This window comes from Oncorhynchus mykiss, chromosome 10 (assembly GCF_013265735.2).
Source record: "Oncorhynchus mykiss isolate Arlee chromosome 10, USDA_OmykA_1.1, whole genome shotgun sequence".
Lineage (NCBI taxonomy): Eukaryota > Metazoa > Chordata > Actinopteri > Salmoniformes > Salmonidae > Oncorhynchus > Oncorhynchus mykiss.
This window is the reverse complement of record NC_048574.1, coordinates 36495130-36513491: the sequence shown is the minus strand read 5'-3', so window position 1 is coordinate 36513491 and position 18362 is coordinate 36495130. Positions and strand designations below refer to the sequence as shown.

General features: G+C 53.1%; 1 protein-coding gene across 2 annotated transcripts in view; it reads left to right on the top strand.

Moving 5' to 3' along the window:
- LOC110533100 (Down syndrome cell adhesion molecule-like protein 1 homolog) overlaps window positions 1-18362 on the top strand; it is a 194009-nt gene that overhangs the window by 79457 nt on the left and 96190 nt on the right. The window contains exons 9-19 of one of the 2 annotated variants that reach the window (XM_036990185.1): window positions 1040-1324; window positions 2363-2482; window positions 2638-2814; window positions 9481-9680; window positions 9873-9969; window positions 10074-10202; window positions 10316-10483; window positions 10595-10665; window positions 10797-11037; window positions 14477-14623; window positions 15094-15249. In XM_036990185.1, coding sequence (XP_036846080.1) covers window positions 1040-1324; window positions 2363-2482; window positions 2638-2814; window positions 9481-9680; window positions 9873-9969; window positions 10074-10202; window positions 10316-10483; window positions 10595-10665; window positions 10797-11037; window positions 14477-14623; window positions 15094-15249 — 1791 coding nt within the window. Of the gene's footprint in view, window positions 1-1039; window positions 1325-2362; window positions 2483-2637; window positions 2815-9480; window positions 9681-9872; window positions 9970-10073; window positions 10203-10315; window positions 10484-10594; window positions 10666-10796; window positions 11038-14476; window positions 14663-15093; window positions 15250-18362 lie in introns of both variants that reach the window. The other variant, XM_036990184.1, reaches the window with a different exon arrangement.

Sequence of the window (18362 nt, the reverse complement as noted above, 5' to 3'; positions counted from 1 at the left end):
GGGACTGGACAGGGGTGGGGGACAAGGGGAAATACAGGTATGGGAAAGGGAGTAGGTATGAAAACTACCAATGACAGGCTGTTCACTACAATGCAGTGGATTTGTTGAAAGTCACCAACGTTTGGGCAATGTTTCTTCCTAGACGTAACCAGACACTCAGCTCAACAGGGTCTTCACACCATGGTGTTAAAAGCATATAGCTTTATATGGATGTGTATGTGTGTGTTGAGTGGGTTGTAGAGGTGTGTGTATGTGTGTGTTGAGTGGGTTGTAGAGGTGTGTGTGTGTGTGGGGGGGGGAGCTGTAGAGGGATGTGCATGTGTGTGTTGGGGGGGCTGTAGAGGTGTGTGTGTGTGTGTTGAGTGGGTTGTAGAGGTGTGTGTATGTGTGTGTTGAGTGGGTTGTAGAGGTGTGTGTGTGTGTGTGGGGGGGAGCTGTAGAGGGATGTATATGTGTGTGTTGGGGGGGCTGTAGAGGTGTGTGTGTGGCGTGTGGGGGGGGGGGGCTGTAGAGGTGTGTGTGTGGGGGGAGCTGTAGAGGTGTGTGTATGTGGGGGGGAGCTGTAGAGGTGCGTGTGTGGTGTGTTGGGGGTCTGTATTTGTGTGTGTGGTGTGTTGGGGGGGCTGTAGAGGTGTGTGTGTGGTGTGTTGGGGGGGCTGTAGAGGTGAGTGTGTGTTGGGGGAGCTGTAGAGGTGTGTGTGTGCGTGTGTGTGTCCCTGATTTAATTCGATTAATCATAATGAGGCCCAGATTAAATCCCCTAGATGTCTCAGCTGTAGCACCCCCCACCCCCACCCCCTCCGCTACTATGGCAACGGCATGACTTCTTCCACCAGTTGGCTTCTAATCAGAGCCCCTATTATGGGCTAGTGGAGATGGCAGGGGTGGGCAAGTCAGGGGGCATACTACACTGGCCAACAACAGCCTGCTCTGTGCCCCTCTCTCTACACCCAAGGTGTCCAATCCAGTCCACACACTCTCTCACGCTCTCCCTTTCTCTGACCTCTAACCCCTGACCTCTGTAACCTCTGCCCCCCAGTGCCGCCCCTGATCCAGCCCTTTGACATCCCTTCCACGTCGGTGGGAAAGCTGATGTACATCGCCTGCGTGGTGTCGTCAGGTGACATGCCTATCCGCATCACCTGGCACAAAGATGGGCAGCTTATCGTGCCTGGCTCCGCCTCCGGCGTTGGCATAGAGACCAAGGAGTTCATGAGCTCCCTGCAGATCTCCAAGGTGACCCTGAAGCACAACGGCAACTACACCTGCATTGCTAGCAACGCCGCGGCAACCGTCAGCTGGGAGAGACAACTGATCGTCACCGGTGAGAGAGGGAGGAGGGGAAGAGATGGGAGGAGGGGAAGAGATGGGAGGAGGGGAAGGGATGGGAGGAGGGGAAGAGATGGGAAGAGATGGGAAGAGATGGGAGGAGGGGAAGGGATGGGAAGAGGGGAAGAGATGGGAGGAGGGGAAGGGATGGGAGGAGGGGAAGAGATGGGAAGAGATGGGAGGAGGGGAAGGGATGGGAAGAGGGGAAGAGATGGGAAGAGATGGGAAGAGATGGGAGGAGGGGAAGGGATGGGAGGAGGGGAAGAGATGGGAAGAGATGGGAGGAGGGGAAGAGATGGGAGGAGGGGAAGAGATGGGAGGAGGGGAAGGGATGGGAGGAGGGGAAGAGATGGGAAGAGATGGGAAGAGATGGGAGGAGGGGAAGGGATGGGAGGAGGGGAAGAGATGGGAAGAGATGGGAGGAGGGGAAGAGATGGGAAGAGATGGGAAGAGATGGGAGGAGGGGAAGGGATGGGAGGAGGGGAAGAGATGGGAAGAGATGAGAAGAGATGGGAGGAGGGGAAGGGATGGGAGGAGGGGAAGAGATGGGAAGAGATGGGAAGAGATGGGAGGAGGGGAAGGGATGGGAGGAGGGGAAGAGATGGGAAGAGATGGGAGGAGGGGAAGGGATGGGAGGAGGGGAAGAGATGGGAAGAGATGAGAAGAGATGGGAGGAGGGGAAGGGATGGGAGGAGGGGAAGAGATGGGAAGAGATGGGAGGAGGGGAAGGGATGGGAGGAGGGGAAGAGATGGGAAGAGATGAGAAGAGATGGGAGGAGGGGAAGAGATGGGAAGAGATGAGAAGAGATGGGAGGAGGTAGTTGAAAAAAGGTGGTGGGTGAGATGCAGCAAGAGGGTTGAAAATGTGTGGTGTTGAAGAATCAAGGGAAGGGCTGATTGGGTATAAGTGTCATTTGAAATGAATAGTTATTATTGGTGAATAATGAAGAACCTCCACCATTTTAGAGATGTTATCATGTATAATGACTGTTATTCTATACTGATTGTAACCAATATACATTTTTCACCTCAGTTCCCCCTCGCTTCGTGGTACAGCCTAACAACCAGGATGGGATCTATGGGAAGGCAGGAGTACTCAACTGCTCTGTGGAGGGATACCCTCCTCCCAAAGTCATGTGGAAACACGCCAAAGGTCCTGCAGCACTGACATCAACTAACTAACTGTCTACTATTCCATTCATCTTAGTAAAACAATTTTTTTATTCTCTACTGTAACATCATAACTTAGAGACCATGACCACTATGGGTAACTTTGAGTTGGCCTGTCCGTGCCGTTCCTCCCTGTAGGTATAGGGAACCCCCAGCAGTACCACCCTGTGCCTCTGACTGGTCGGATCCAGATCATGGGGAACGGCTCCCTGCTGATCCGTCATGTCCTGGAGGATGACCGGGGATACTACCTCTGTCAGGCCTCCAACGGAGTGGGCTCTGACATCAGCAAGAGCATGGTTCTTACTGTCAAGAGTGAGTAGCCTCTCTCTCTCTCTCTGTCTCTCTGTCTCTGTCTCTCTCTCTCTCTCTCTCTCTCTCTCTCTCTCTCTCTCTCTCTCTCTCTCTCTCTCTTTCTCTCCGCTCTGACCCAGGCCCTGGGCTGAGCTTGGTTCTCCCCTCCTGTTTGACCCCAGCCCTGGGCTGAGCTTGGTTCTCCCCTCCTGTTTGACCCAGGCCCTGGCTGAGCTTGGTTCTCCCCTCCTGTTTGACCCAGGCCCTGGCTGAGCTTGGTTCTCCCCTCCTGTTTGACCCAGGTCCTGGCTGAGCTTGGTTCTCCCCTCCTGTTTCACCCAGGCCCTGGGCTGAGCTTGGTTCTCCCCTCCTGTTTGACCCAGGCCTGGGCTGAGCTTGGTTCTCCCCTCCTATTTGACCCAGGCCCAGTGTCTTGGCTGTCCTGTGTGTCCTGGTTGTCCTGTCTGTCCTGGCTGTCCTGTGTGTCTTGGCTGTCCTGTGTGTCCTGGCTGTCCTGTGTGTCCTGGCTGTCCTGTGTGTCCTGGCTGTCCCTGTGTGTCCTGGCTGTCCTTTGTGTCCTGGCTGTCCTGTGTGTCCTAGCTGTCCTGTGTGTCCTGGCTGTCCCTGTGTGTCTTGGCTGTCCTGTATGTCCTGGTTGTCCTGTGTGTTCTGGCTGTCCCTGTGTGTCCTGGCTATCCTGTGTGTCCTAGCTGTCCTGTGTGTCCTGGCTGTCCCTGTGTGTCTTGGCTGTCCTGTATGTCCTGGCTGTCCTGTGTGTCCTGGCTGTCCCTGTGTGTCCTGGCTGTCCTGTGTGTCCTGGCTGTCCCTGTGTGTCTTGGCTGTCCTGTGTGTCCTGGCTGTCCTGTGTATCCTGGCTGTCCTGTGTGTCTTGGTTGTCCTGTCTTTCCTGTCTGTCCTGTGTGTCCTGGCTGTCCCTGTGTGTCTTGGCTGTCCTGTGTGTCCTGGCTGTCCTGTGTGTCCTGGCTGTCCTGTGTGTCCTGGCTGTCCTGTGTGTCCTGGTTGTCCTGTGTGTCTTGGCTGTCCTGTGTGTCCTGGCTGTCCTGTGTGTCCTGGCTGTCCTGTGTGTCCTGGCTTTCCTGTGTGTCCTGGCTGTCCTGTCATTCCTGTCTGTCCTGTGTGTCTTGGCTGTCCTGTCTGTCCTGTGTGTCCTGTGTGTCCTGGCTGTCCCTGTGTGTCTTGGCTGTCCTGTGTGTCCTGGTTGTCCTGTGTGTGGGGAAGAGGTGGGGAAGAGAGGAGGAGGAGAGAGGTGGGGAAGAGAGGAGGAGGAGAGAGGAGGAGGAGAGAGGAGGAGGAGAGAGGTGGGGAAGAGAGGAGGTTGAGAGAGGTGGGGAAGAGAGGAGGAGGAGAGAGGAGGAGGAGAGAGGAGGTTGAGAGAGGTGGGGAAGAGAGGAGGAGAGAGGTGGGGAAGAGAGGAGGAGGAGAGAGGAGGAGGAGAGAGGTGGGGAAGAGAGGAGGAGGAGAGAGGAGGAGGAGAGAGGTGGGGAAGAGAGGAGGAGGAGAGAGGTGGGGAAGAGAGGAGGAGGAGAGAGGTGGGGAAGAGAGGAGGAGGAGAGAGGTGGAGAAGAGAGGAGGAGGAGAGAGGAGGAGGAGAGAGGTGGGGAAGAGAGGAGGAGGAGAGAGGAGTAGGAGAGAGGTGGGGAAGAGAGGAGGAGGAGAGAGGTGGGGAAGAGAGGTGGGGAAGAGGGGAGGAGGAGAGAGGAGGAGGAGAGAGGTGGGGAAGAGAGGAGGAGGAGAGAGGAGGAGGAGAGAGGTGGGGAAGAGAGGAGGTTGAGAGAGGTGGGGAAGAGAGGAGGAGGAGAGAGGTGGGGAAGAGAGGAGGAGGAGAGAGGAGGAGGAGAGAGGTGGGGAAGAGAGGAGGAGGAGAGAGGTGGGGAAGAGAGGAGGAGGAGGAGAGAGGTGGGGAAGAGAGGAGGTTGAGAGAGGTGGGGAAGAGAGGAGGAAAGAGGTGGGGAAGAGAGGAGGAGGAGAGAGGAGGAGGAGAGAGGTGGGGAAGAGAGGAGGAGGAGAGAGGAGGAGGAGAGAGGTGGGGAAGAGAGGAGGAAGAGAGAGGTGGGGAAGAGAGGAGGAGGAGAGAGGTGGGGAAGAGAGGAGGAGGAGAGAGGAGGAGGAGAGTGGTGGGGAAGAGAGGAGGAGGAGAGAGGAGGAGGAGAGAGGTGGGGAAGAGAGGAGGAGGAGAGAGGAGGAGGAGAGAGGTGGGGAAGAGAGGAGGAGGAGAGAGGAGGAGGAGAGAGGTGGGGAAGAGAGGAGGAGGAGAGAGGAGGAGGAGAGAGGAGGAGGAGAGAGGAGGAGGAGAGAGGTGGGGAAGAGAGGAGGAGGAGAGAGGTGGGGAAGAGAGGAGGAGGAGAGAGGTGTGGAAGAGAGGAGGGGAAGAGAGGAGGAGGAGAGAGGTGGGGAAGAGAGGAGGGGAAGAGAGGAGGAGGAGAGAGGTGGGGAAGAGAGGAGGGGAAGAGAGGTGGAGGAGAGAGGTGGGGAAGAGAGGAGGAGGAGAGAGGTGGAGAAGAGAGGTGGAGGAGAGAGGTGGAGAAGAGAGGAGGAGGAGAGAGGAGGGGAAGAGGGGAGGAGGAGAGAGGTGGGGAAGAGAGGTGGAGGAGAGAGGTGGAGAAGAGAGGAGGAGGAGAGAGGTGGAGAAGAGAGGAGGAGGAGAGAGGAGGAGAAGAGAGGAGGTTGAGAGAGGTGGGGAAGAGAGGAGGAGAGAGGTGGGGAAGAGAGGAGGAGGAGAGAGGAGGAGGAGAGAGGAGGAGGAGAGAGGTGGGGAAGAGAGGAGGAAGAGAGAGGAGGAGGAGAGAGGTGGGGAAGAGAGGAGGAGGAGAGAGGTGGGGAAGAGAGTTGGAGGAGAGAGGTGGGGAAGATAGGAGGAGGAGAGAGGAGGAGGAGAGAGGTGGGGAAGAGAGGTGGAGGAGAGAGGTGGAGAATAGAGGAGGAGGAGAGAGGAGGGGAAGAGGGGAGGAGGAGAGAGGTGGGGAAGAGAGGTGGAGGAGAGAGGAGGGGAAGAGAGGAGGAGGAGAGAGGTGGGGAAGAGAGGCGGAGGAGAGAGATGGAGAAGAGAGGAGGTTGAGAGAGGTGAGGAAGAGAGGAGGAGAGAGGTGGGGAAGAGAGGAGGAGTAGAGAGGAGGAGGAGAGAGGTGGGGAAGAGAGGAGGAGGAGAGAGGAGGAGAAGAGAGGAGGTTGAGAGAGGTGGGGAAGAGAGGAGGAGAGAGGTGGGGAAGAGAGGAGGAGGAGAGAGGAGGAGGAGAGAGGTGGGGAAGAGAGGAGGAGGAGAGAGGAGGAGGAGAGAGGTGGGGAAGAGAGGAGGAAGAGAGAGGTGGGGAAGAGAGGAGGAGGAGAGAGGTGGGGAAGAGAGGAGGAGGAGAGAGGAGGAGGAGAGAGGTGGGGAAGAGAGGAGGAGGAGAGAGGAGGAGGAGAGAGGTGGGGAAGAGAGGAGGAGGAGAGAGGTGGAAGAGAGAGGTGGGGAAGAGAGGAGGAGGAGAGAGGTGGGGAAGAGAGGAGGGGACGAGTGGAGGAGGAGAGAGGTGGGAAAGAGAGGAGGGGAAGAGAGGAGGGGGAGAGAGGTGGGGAAGAGAGGAGGAGGAGAGAGGTGGAGAAGAGAGGAGGAGTAGAGAGGTGGGGAAGAGAGGAGGAGGAGAGAGGTGGAGAAGAGAGGAGGAGGAGAGAGGAGGAGGAGAGAGGTGGGGAAGAGAGGAGGAGGAGAGAGGAGGAGGAGAGAGGTGGGGAAGAGAGGAGGAGGAGAGAGGTGGAAGAGAGAGGTGGGGAAGAGAGGAGGAGGAGAGAGGTGGGAAAGAGAGGAGGGGAAGAGAGGAGGAGGAGAGAGGAGGGGGAGAGAGGTCTGGAAGAGAGGAGGAGGAGAGAGGTGGGGAAGAGAGGAGGAGGAGAGAGGAGGAGGAGAGAGGTGGAGAAGAGAGGAGGAGGAGAGAGGTGGGGGAGAGAGGAGGAGGAGAGAGGTGGCGAAGAGAGGAGGAGGAGAGAGGTGGAGAAGAGAGGAGGAGGAGATAGGTGGGGAAGAGAGGAGGAGGAGAGAGGTGGGGAAGAGAGGAGGAGGAGAGAGGTGGAGAAGAGAGGAGGAGGAGAGAGGTGGGGAAGAGAGGAGGGGAAGAGAGGAGGAGGAGAGAGGAGGGGGAGAGAGGTGGGGAAGAGAGGAGGAGGAGAGAGGTGGAGAAGAGAGGAGGAGTAGAGAGGTGGGGAAGAGAGGAGGAGGAGAGAGGTGGAGAAGAGAGGAGGAGGAGAGAGGAGGGGAAGAGAGGAGGGGACGAGTGGAGGAGGAGAGAGGTGGGAAAGAGAGGAGGGGAAGAGAGGAGGAGGAGAGAGGAGGGGGAGAGAGGTGGGGCAGAGAGGAGGAGGAGAGAGGAGGAGAAGAGAGGAGGAGTAGAGAGGTGGGGAAGAGAGGAGGAGGAGAGAGTGGAGAAGAGAGGAGGAGGAGAGAGGAGGAGGAGAGAGGTGGAGAAGAGAGGAGGAGGAGAGAGGTGGGGAAGAGAGGAGGAGGAGAGAGGTGGCGAAGAGAGGAGGAGGAGAGAGGTGGAGAAGAGAGGAGGAGGAGAGAGGTGGGGAAGAGAGGAGGAGGAGAGAGGTGGGGAAGAGAGGAGGAGGAGAGAGGTGGAGAAGAGAGGAGGAGGAGAGAGGTGGGGAAGAGAGGAGGAGGAGAGAGGTGGGGAAGAGAGGAGGAGGAGAGAGGTGGAGAAGAGAGGTGGAGGAGAGAGGTGGAGAAGAGAGGTGGAGGAGAGAGGAGGGGAAGAGAGGATGAGGAGAGAGGTGGAGAAGAGAGGTGGAGGAGAGAGGAGGGGAAGAGAGGAGGAGGAGAGATATGGTGAAGAGAGGAGGAGGAGAGAGGTGGAGAAGAGAGGAGGAGGAGAGAGGAGGGGAAGAGGGGAGGAGGAGAGAGGTGGGGAAGAGAGGTGGAGGAGAGAGGAGGGGAAGAGAGGAGGAGGAGAGAGGTGGGGAAGAGAGGAGGAGGAGAGAGGTGGAGAAGAGAGGAGGAGGAGAGAGGAGGGGAAGAGGGGAGGAGGAGAGAGGTGGGGAAGAGAGGAGGAGGAGAGAGATGGAGAAGAGAGGTGGAGGAGAGAGGTGGAAAAGAGATGAGGAGGAGAGAGGAGGGGAAGAGGGGAGGAGGAGAGAGGTGGGGAAGAGAGGAGGAGGAGAGAGGTGGGGAAGAGGGGAGGAGGAGAGAGGTGGGGAAGAGAGGAGGAGGAGAGAGGAGGAGGAGAGAGGTGGTGAAGAGAGGAGGAGGAGAGAGGAGGAGGAGAGAGGTGGGGAAGAGAGGAGGAGGAGAGAGGTGGGGAAGAGAGGAGGAGGAGAGAGGAGGAGGAGAGAGGTGGGGAAGAGAGGAGGAGGAGAGAGGTGTGGAAGAGAGGAGGAGGAGAGAGGAGGAGGAGAGAGGTGGGGAAGAGAGGAGGAGGAGAGAGGTGGGGAAGAGAGGAGGAGGAGAGAGGTGGGGAGGAGGGGAGGAGGAGAGAGGTGGGGAAGAGAGGAGGAGGAGAGATGTGGGGAAGAGAGGAGGAGGAGAGAGGTGGGCAAGAGAGGAGGGGACGAGTGGAGGAGGAGAGAGGTGGGGAAGAGTGGAGGGGAAGAGAGGAGGAGGAGAGAGGAGGGGGAGAGAGGTGGGGAAGAGAGGAGGAGGAGAGAGGTGGAGAAGAGAGGAGTAGAGAGGTGGGGAAGAGAGGATTAGGAGAGAGCTGGAGAAGAGAGGAGGAGGAGAGAGGAGGAGGAGAGAGGTGAAGAAGAGAGGAGAAGGAGAGAGGTGGGGAAGAGAGGAGGAGGAGAGAGGTGGGGAAGAGAGGAGGAGGAGAGAGGTGGAGAAGAGAGGAGGAGGAGAGAGGTGGGGAAGAGAGGAGGAGGAGAGAGGTGGGGAAGAGAGGAGGAGGAGAGAGGTGGAGAAGAGAGGAGGAGGAGAGAGGTGGGGAAGAGAGGAGGAGGAGAGAGGTGGGGAAGAGAGGAGGAGGAGAGAGGTGGGAAGAGAGGAGGAGGAGAGAGGAGGAGTAGAGAGGTGGGGAAGAGAGGAGGAGGAGAGAGGAGGAGGAGAGAGGTGGGGAAGAGAGGAGGAGGAGAGAGGTGGGGAAGAGAGGAGGGGAAGAGGGGAGGAGGAGAGAGGTGGGGAAGAGAGGAGGAGGAGAGAGGAGGGGAAGAGGGGAGGAGGAGAGAGGTGGGGAAGAGAGAAGGAGGAGAGAGATGGGGAAGAGGGGAGGAGGAGAGAGGTGGGGAAGAGAGGAGGAGGAGAGAGGAGGAGGAGAGAGGTGGGGAAGAGAGGAGGAGGAGAGAGGAGGAGGAGAGAGGTGGGGAAGAGAGGAGGAGGAGAGAGGTGGGGAAGTGAGGAGGAGGAGAGAGGTGGGGAAGAGAGGAGGAAGAGAGAGGTGTGGAAGAGAGGAGGAGGAGAGAGGAGGAGGAGAGAGGTGGGGAAGAGAGGAGGAGGAGAGAGGTGGGGAAGAGAGGTGGGGAAGAGAGGAGGAGAGAGGTGGGGAAGAGAGGAGGGGAAGAGAGGAGGAGGAGAGAGGAGAGAGGAGGGAGGGCCACGAGGGCTCGGAGCGTGAAATGAAAACAGATAGTGATCGAGGGTCGATTTCTATTTTCTACACACCTGTACAGTTCCTTGATTTTTCAAATACCCATCCCTCTTTCCTTCTCTCATTTTGCCATATCTATTTATAATATTCATGATTATCTCTCTGTGTGTGTCTCCAGTTCCAGCCATGATCACGTCACACCCCAACACCACCATGGCCATCAAGGGCCAGGTGAAGGAGCTGAACTGCACAGCGCGGGGAGAGCAGCCCATCATCATCCGCTGGGAGAGGGGCGACACCGTCATCGACGCCGAGAGGAACCCCCGCTACTCCATCACCATCAACAAGAAAGGGGACGAGGTCATCTCCACGCTCAAGGTTAGACACTGACGAAAGAGGGCAAAATATTGAGAGAGAATTGAAATTGAAGAGCATTAGAATTTAGAACAGAGCTCAATTGAGTTGAGATGAAAGTACTAAAGGGTACAGTAGTGTATGCTGGGTAGTTTTGACCACTAAATATTCCATGCCGTCTCTCTGTCTTCTATGTGTGTTGCTGTCCCCATGCAGCTGAAGCCAGCGGAGCGCGGGGACTCAGTCTTCTTCTCCTGCCATGCCATCAACTCATACGGAGAGGGGCGAGGACTCATCCAACTTACCGTGCAAGGTGCCTATCTCTCTCACTCTGCTATTACTGCACATAGGCTCACTGTTGACCGACCAGTGATTGAGGTCAAATTGATACCTAACATCCTCCACTCACACACACAGAGCCTCCTGACCCTCCTGAGTTGGAGGTGAGAGAGGTGAAGGACCGCAGTATGAACCTGCGCTGGATCCAGAGGTTCGACGGCAACAGCATCATCACCAGCTACGACATTGAGTATAAGAACAAGTCTGGTACGAGTCCAACCAGTCCAACCCTGTAAACCCTCACATCCCAATTGTCCTCAATCTAACTCCCTTTTCTCTGGTCCTCTAATGTCCTCTCTATCTGCTTCTATTTGTTACAGATACTTGGGATCACAAGTACACCACCAGGAACATCTCCCCCACTAACAACCAGGCTAACATCGTGGAGCTGCACCCTGCCTGTGTCTACAGCATCCGCATGTACTCCTTCAACAAGATCGGACGCAGCCAGCCTAGCAAGGAGCTCACCATCAGCACTGAGGAAGCACGTAAGTCTAACACACACTTATATACACACACACACACAAACACACCCCTAATTAAAATGCTGTCTTGTTTGGTGTCATTGAAACCCTCATTTCAACATCTCACGTCAACAGAACCTGATGGGCCCCCTATGGATGTGATCCTCCAGCCAATGACGTCGCAGAGCATACGGGTCACATGGAGGGTAAACGTCATTAACCATCATGCCTCTTTTCCTTCATGCTATAATACCATAACAACTGAGACATTCAAACGAACCATCATTGATCTCCAGTCAGTGTCCTGACAGAGCTGTCCTCTGCCTCTCCCTCTCAGGCCCCCAGGAAGGAGCTTCAGAACGGGGTGATCCGGGGCTACCAGATTGGTTACCGTGAGAACGGGCCGGGCAGTAACGGCCAGTACAGCATTGTGGAGATGAAGGCCACAGGGGACAGCGAGGTGTACACTCTGGACAACCTGAAGAAGTTTGCCCAGTATGGAGTGGTGGTCCAGGCCTTCAACAGGGCTGGTACTGGCCCCTCTAGCACTGAGATCAACGCTACCACACTGGAGGATGGTAAGACTGGAGGGAGGGAGGGAGGGAGGGAGGGTGAATGCAAGAGAGAGAGAGAGAGGGCGGGGTTGGTGATGGGAGGAGATTCATACTCTGCTTGTAATCATTATTATTTATTTGTATAGTTCTTTTCGATACAGGTAACGAAGTGCTTCACATCATAAAATAATACAATGAAAGTGCAATCAAAGAAACAAAGACAGGAGGAAGGAGAATGAAACAAGACGACTCATTCAAATCACACATTAAAAGCACCTTTATAAAAGTGGGTCTTCAGAAGCGATTTCAAAAGATGCACTGATCTGCTCTGGCAGAACATTCCAAAGTCTAGGGGCCCTAATGGCAAATGTCTGGTCTCCTTTCGTTTTCAACCTAGACTTGGAATGATCAACAGGTCCCTTCAGAGGATCTCCGGCTGCGTCCTGGCTCGTAGGGAGATAAAGGATCTGAGATATAGGACCGGGCTAAACCAAGCCTGGGCTTAAACGTGACTGGTAGCCAAGCTAAAATAGGTGTGGTAATATGGTAACATTCTGTTAAAAGCCGAGCTGCAGCATTTTGTAGATGATGGAGTGATTTCTGAGACATGTCTACAACGAGCTACAGTAATCTAGTTGTGAGGAAATAAAATCAAGTATAACTTCGCAGGATCGATCAGTGACTGAAATAAAAGACTTAGCTATATTTTTTGATGATAAAAGCAGGACATGCAGTTCAAGGTTTAGGTAAGGGTCAAAGAAGACACCAAGGCTTTTGTCAGTAGTTTTGACTTTGGTAGACAAATGACCAAGGTCATTTACAATCTGGGTTCTAGCAAGGTGGGGGCCAAATAAAACAACCTCTGATTTCTTCTCATGAGCTGGAGAAAATTGTCAGACATCCAACATTTGATGTCAGCAAGAGACATGTGAAGTGTAGCCACGCTAGCTTGGTCACTGGATCTGATTGGTAGATAGAGCTGCGTGTCATCCGCATAGCAGAACAGGTGGATTTGTTTAACTTGCCGACAGGAATAAAAAATAGAGATGCGCCAATAAGAATAGAGATGCACCATGCATTGATTCAGTTGTGCAAACACACTCTCACACACACAGCCTCTGAGACAAAATGGAGGAGATGAACATGCAGCACATCCCCCATCACTCTCCAGTTCTAATTAGCTCCCTCATTAGACTTAGAGAGAGAGAGAGGCCCATTACTCTATGAATATGCTTGGCCACTCTGCCTCTCTCTCTTCCTTCCCCTCTCTCTTCTTCACTGGTTTCCTCTGTATTCCCTTTCAATTCACACCCTTTCTTTTTTTATCATTCAATTTGTTTTTCTCCTCAATCTCTCTCCCCTTGCTTTCATTGGGGAATCCCCCTGTCTCCTTCTCTCAATACTCTCTTTTTTCATCTTTACATCAGACAGACAGACAACATCTTCGTCCCTCCCTCTCCCCTGTGTGTGCAGCCTTAATGACAGAGCTAGATGTAGATCCTGATTATGATAATGGTAGTGATAGCTAAAACACACGCTCTCAGAATGTCTGTCTGTCTGCCGCTGCTGCTTCTACAGCTGCAATTATCACACAGCTGGACACATTGTCCTCCGTCCACACGCGTCTGCTTCTACAGCTGCAATTATCACACAGCTGGACACATTGTCCTCCGTCCACACGCGTCTGCTTCTACAGCTGCAATTATCACACAGCTGGACACATTGTCCTCCGTCCACACGCGTCTGCTTCTACAGCTGCAATTATCACACAGCTGGACACATTGTCCTCCGTCCACACGCGTCTGCTTCTACAGCTGCAATTATCACACAGCTGGACACATTGTCCTCCGTCCACACGCGTCTGCATCTCATCAACATCCTTCATGTTAACCCTTATCCTCCGTCTGCAGCTCATCAACATCCTTCATGTTAACCCTTATCCTCCGTCTGCATCTCATCAACATCCTTCATGTTAACCCTTATCCTCCGTCTGCATCTCATCAACATCCTTCATGTTAACCCTTATCCTCCGTCTGCAGCTCATCAACATCCTTCATGTTAATCCTTATCCTCTGTCTGCATCTCATCAACATCCTTCATGTTAACCCTTATCCTCCGTCTGCATCTCATCAACATCCTTCATGTTAACCCTTATCCTCCGTCTGCATCTCATCAACATCCTTCATGTTAACCCTTATCCTCCGTCTGCATCTCATCAACATCCTTCATGTTAACCCTTATCCTCCGTCTGCATCTCATCAACATCCTTCATGTTAACCCTTATCCTCCGTCTGCAGCTCATTAACATCCTTCATGTTAACCCTTATCCTCCGTCTGCATCTCATTAACATCCTTCATGTTAACCCTTATCCTCCGTCTGCATCTCATCAACATCCTTCATGTTAACCCTTAATCTCCATCTGCATTTCATCAACATCCTTCATGTTAACCCTTATCCTCCGTCTGCAGCTCATCAACATCCTTCATGTTAACCCTTATCCTCCGTCTGCATCTCATCAACATCCTTCATGTTAACCCTTATCCTCCGTCTGCATCTCATTAACATCCTTCATGTTAACCCTTATCCTCCGTCTGCATCTCATCAACATCCTTCATGTTAACCCTTATCCTCCGTCTGCATCTCATCAACATCCTTCATGTTAACCCTTATCCTCCGTCTGCATCTCATCAACATCCTTCATGTTAACCCTTATCCTCCGTCTGCATCTCATCAACATCCTTCATGTTAACCCTTATCCTCCGTCTGCATCTCATCAACATCCTTCATGTTAACCCTTATCCTCCGTCTGCATCTCATCAACATCCTTCATGTTAACCCTTATCCTCCATCTGCATCTCATCAACATCCTTCATGTTAACCCTTATCCTCCGTCTGCATCTCATCAACATCCTTCATGTTAACCCTTAATCTCCATCTGCATCTCATCAACATCCTTCATGTTAACCCTTATCCTCCGTCTGCATCTCATCAACATCCTTCATGTTAACCCTTATCCTCCGTCTGCATCTCATCAACATCCTTCATGTTAACCCTTATCCTCCGTCTGCATCTCATTAACATCCTGTTAATAACAGTCCAGTCTGCCCTGTTATATTCTACTGTGTATCCCTCTTTCCCTTCATCCTTACTATTATTATTTATTATTTAACCTTTATTTAACTAGGCAAGTCAGGTAAGAACACATTCTTATTTACAATGACGGCTATACCTGCCCCTCCCTCCCTTGCTCTCTCTCTCTCTCTCTCTCTCTCTCTCTGTCATCCCTCCCTTTCTACATCTGTTTATTTCCCCGTTGCAGTGATTGAAAGTTGAAGATTGGAATAAATAGTATTTTTTTGCAATTACTATCATTTCTGTCCTATTAGTCAGAGATAGCTGTGTTCAATAACATACACTATAGCCCTCTGTGATGTTAACCTATGACCTTTCTCCTACCCCCAGTGCCCAGCCAGCCACCCCAGAACGTGCGGGCCATCTCGGTGACGTCAGACGAGGCGGTGATCACGTGGGCGGAGCCCCCGCGTCTGACGCTGCATGGCGTGCTGAAGGGCTACCGCGTGGTGTTCTGGTCCCTCTTCCCTGACGGAGGTGGGTGCTGTGGGGGCCAGGCACAGGGGCCCATGCAGAGTAATTATCACCACTATCATTCTAACTAAACCCCAAACCCATGGCCCCACCTGTCTGTCTGATGTCTAACATGGGTGTGTGAACCTGTACCAAACACTGGTGCTCCCCACCTGTCTGTCTCTGTGTGTGGTAACCCTTAACTCACACCCCTCTCCTCATCTGGCTCCTAACCCTTCACACACCCCATTCCCAATCTGTCTTTGGTTTACCTGGAATTAAAAATAAATAGTTGTTTACCTTCCCTAACCTGTATTATCCTCCCAATTTGTGCACTTGAGATTCATGAGCAAACAAGGCTTACTTTCTCTCTCTATCACTTTCTCTTTCTTTCTTTCTTTCTTTCTTTCTTTCTTTCTTTCTTTCTTTCTTTCTTTCTCTCTCTCTCTCTCTCTATCTCTCTCTCTTTCTCTCTCTCTCTCTCTCTCTGTCAGAATGGGGAGAGATGCAGAACATCACTACAACTCGTGAGCAGGTGGAGCTGAGAGGGCTGGAGAAGTTCACTAACTACAGTGTCCAGGTGCTGGCCTACACACAGGCTGGGGACGGGGTCAGGAGCAATGTCCTGTACATCCAAACCCGCGAGGACCGTGAGTACACACACACGTGCACTTGCGTGGACACACACATCTACACACACTTATACAGTACATATACTTCCCCTGACTTTAACCCATACAGATGTAAGATCTTAATTTGAGCCAGTTTTCTACAGCCGGAAAATAATCCTGCAGCAACAGGAAATGTTAATTGTTATGGTGGATTATAATTAAATTAATGGACATTTTTGTAGGGGTTGATCCAATCAAATCAAATCTGAAATTTCAAAGCGGAAATGACAAACTTCAGAAGCCTTTTTAAACCTGAAATACACCAGAGATAGTCAGAGCCACAGTCCCACTGAGATGCTGACTGCTTGGAAGGGAGGAGAAGCTCAGCGGGGAGTTGCATGTGTGTGTGGGGGGGTGTAGAGGAGGATGTCAGGGTGTATCTCAAACCCATGACTAAAGTTCATTTGTGTAGGGAGACCCCATTACCAGTGCTAATGAGAATTAAGAAGCTTTGGGCCCATGGCTGAGGGCTCGTGACTAGAGATTGGGGGATAGAAGAGGAGGGGTAAAGGGAGAAGCAAAATGGGGGAGAGGAGGGGTACTGCTCCCCATCACCTAGCCCTGCAGCCAACCAGCCAGGCAGCCAACCAGCCAGGCAGCCAGGCAGCCTACCACCCAGGCAGCCAACCAGCCAGGCAGCCAACCAGCCAGGCAGCCAACCAGCCAGGCGGCCAACCAGCCATGCAGCCAACCAGCCAACCAGGCAGGCAGCCAACCAGCCAACCAGCCAGGCAGCCAACCAGCCAGGCAGCCAACCAGCCAGGCAGCCAGCCAGCCAATCAGCCAGGCAGCCACCCAGCCAGGCAGCCAACCAGCCAGGCAGCCAACCAGCTAACCAGCCAGGCAGCCAACCACCCAGGCAGCCAACCAGCCAACCAGCCAGGCAGCCAACCAGCCAGGCAGTCAACCAGCCAACCAGCCAGGCAGCCAACCAGCCAACCAGCCAGGCAGCCAACCAGCCAGGCAGCCAACCAGCCAGGCAGCCAACCAGCCGACCAGCCAGGCAGCCAACCAGCCAGGCAGCCAACCAGCCAACCAGCCAAGCCCAGGGATTAACTCCTCCTGGATTAGAGATCATTCATTTAGTGCTTACACCATTGGAGGCGGGATTGCAGGCCGATCCCTGTCCCGTTCACTCCCCTAAACAGAAGGAGAAGCGGAGTGGAGAGAGAAAGGAGGGAGTGAGGGAGAGGTGGCACAGCTGGGCCTGTCTGGGTGAGGGAGCAAGATATGAAATATGAAAATAAATAAGAAATGGGAAGATGAATGGAGGAAAAGAGAAAGGTTATCCCTTCTGTGTTTGCCCTGCTTTGATAGATGCTTTGTTAGCTCTTTCTATAACATCTAATATTACAGTAACCACCACTGTTTCAGTCTTGGTGCTGCATTAGATTTCATATATGTTAGCTGTGGTTGTCCCTGTCTCTGAAGGGTTATGTTAGATGTGGTTGTCCCTCTCTCTGAAGGGTTATGTTAGATGTGGTTGTCCCTCTCTCTGAAGGGTTATGTTAGCTGTGGTTGTCCCTGTCTCTGAAGGGTTATGTTAGATGTGGTTGTCCCTCTCTCTAAAGGGTTATGTTAGCTGTGGTTGTCCCTCTCTCTGAAGGGTTATGTTAGCTGTGGTTGTCCCTCTCTCTGAAGGATTATGTTAGCTGTGGTTGTCCCTCTCTCTGAAGGGTTATGTTAGCTGTGGTTGTCCCTCTCTCTGAAGGGTTATGTTAGCTGTGGTTGTCCCTCTCTCTGAAGGGTTATGTTAGCTGTGGTTGTCCCTCTCTCTGAAGGATTATGTTAGCTGTGGTTGTCCCTTTCTCTGAAGGGTTATGTTAGCTGTGGTTGTCCCTGTCTCTGAAGGGTTATGTTCGCTCTGGTTGTCCCTCTCTCTGAAGGGTTATGTTAGCTGTGGTTGTCCCTGTCTCTGAAGGGTTATGTTAGCTGTGGTTGTCCCTGTCTCTGAAGGGTTATGTTAGCTGTGGTTGTCCCTGTCTCTGAAGGGTTATGTTCACTCTGGTTGTCCCTCTCTCTGAAGGGTTATGTTAGCTGTGGTTGTCCCTCTCTCTGAAGGGTTATGTTAGCTGTGGTTGTCCCTCTCTCTGAAGGGTTATGTTAGCTGTGGTTGTCCCTCTCTCTGAAGGGTTATGTTAGATGTGGTTGTCCCTCTCTCTGAAGGGTTATGTTAGCTGTGGTTGTCCCTGTCTCTGAAGGGTTATGTTAGGTGTGGTTGTCCCTCTCTCTGAAGGGTTATGTTAGCTGTGGTTGTCCCTCTCTCTGAAGGGTTATGTTAGCTGTGGTTGTCACTCTCTCTGAAGGGTTATGTTAGATGTGGTTGTCCCTCTCTCTGAAGGGTTATGTTAGCTGTGGTTGTCCCTCTCTCTGAAGGGTTATGTTAGCTGTGGTTGTCCCTGTCTCTGAAGGGTTATGTTAGCTGTGGTTGTCCCTGTCTCTGAAGGGTTATGTTAGCTGTGGTTGTCCCTGTCTCTGAAGGGTTATGTTCGCTCTGGTTGTCCCTCTCTCTGAAGGGTTATGTTAGCTGTGGTTGTCCCTGTCTCTGAAGGGTTATGTTAGCTGTGGTTGTCCCTGTCTCTGAAGGGTTATGTTAGCTGTGGTTGTCCCTGTCTCTGAAGGGTTATGTTCGCTCTGGTTGTCCCTCTCTCTGAAGGGTTATGTTAGCTGTGGTTGTCCCTGTCTCTGAAGGGTTATGTTCGCTCTGGTTGTCCCTCTCTCTGAAGGGTTATGTTAGCTGTGGTTGTCCCTCTCTCTGAAGGGTTATGTTAGCTGTGGTTGTCCCTCTCTCTGAAGGGTTATGTTAGGTGTGGTTGTCCCTCTCTCTGAAGGGTTATGTTAGCTGTGGTTGTCCCTCTCTCTGAAGGGTTATGTTAGCTGTGGTTGTCACTCTCTCTGAAGGGTTATGTTAGATGTGGTTGTCCCTCTCTCTGAAGGGTTATGTTAGATGTGGTTGTCCCTCTCTCTGAAGGGTTATGTTAGCTGTGGTTGTCCCTCTCTCTGAAGGGTTATGTTAGCTGTGGTTGTCCCTCTCTCTGAAGGGTTATGTTAGCTGTGGTAGTCCCTCTCTCTGAAGGGTTATGTTAGCTGTG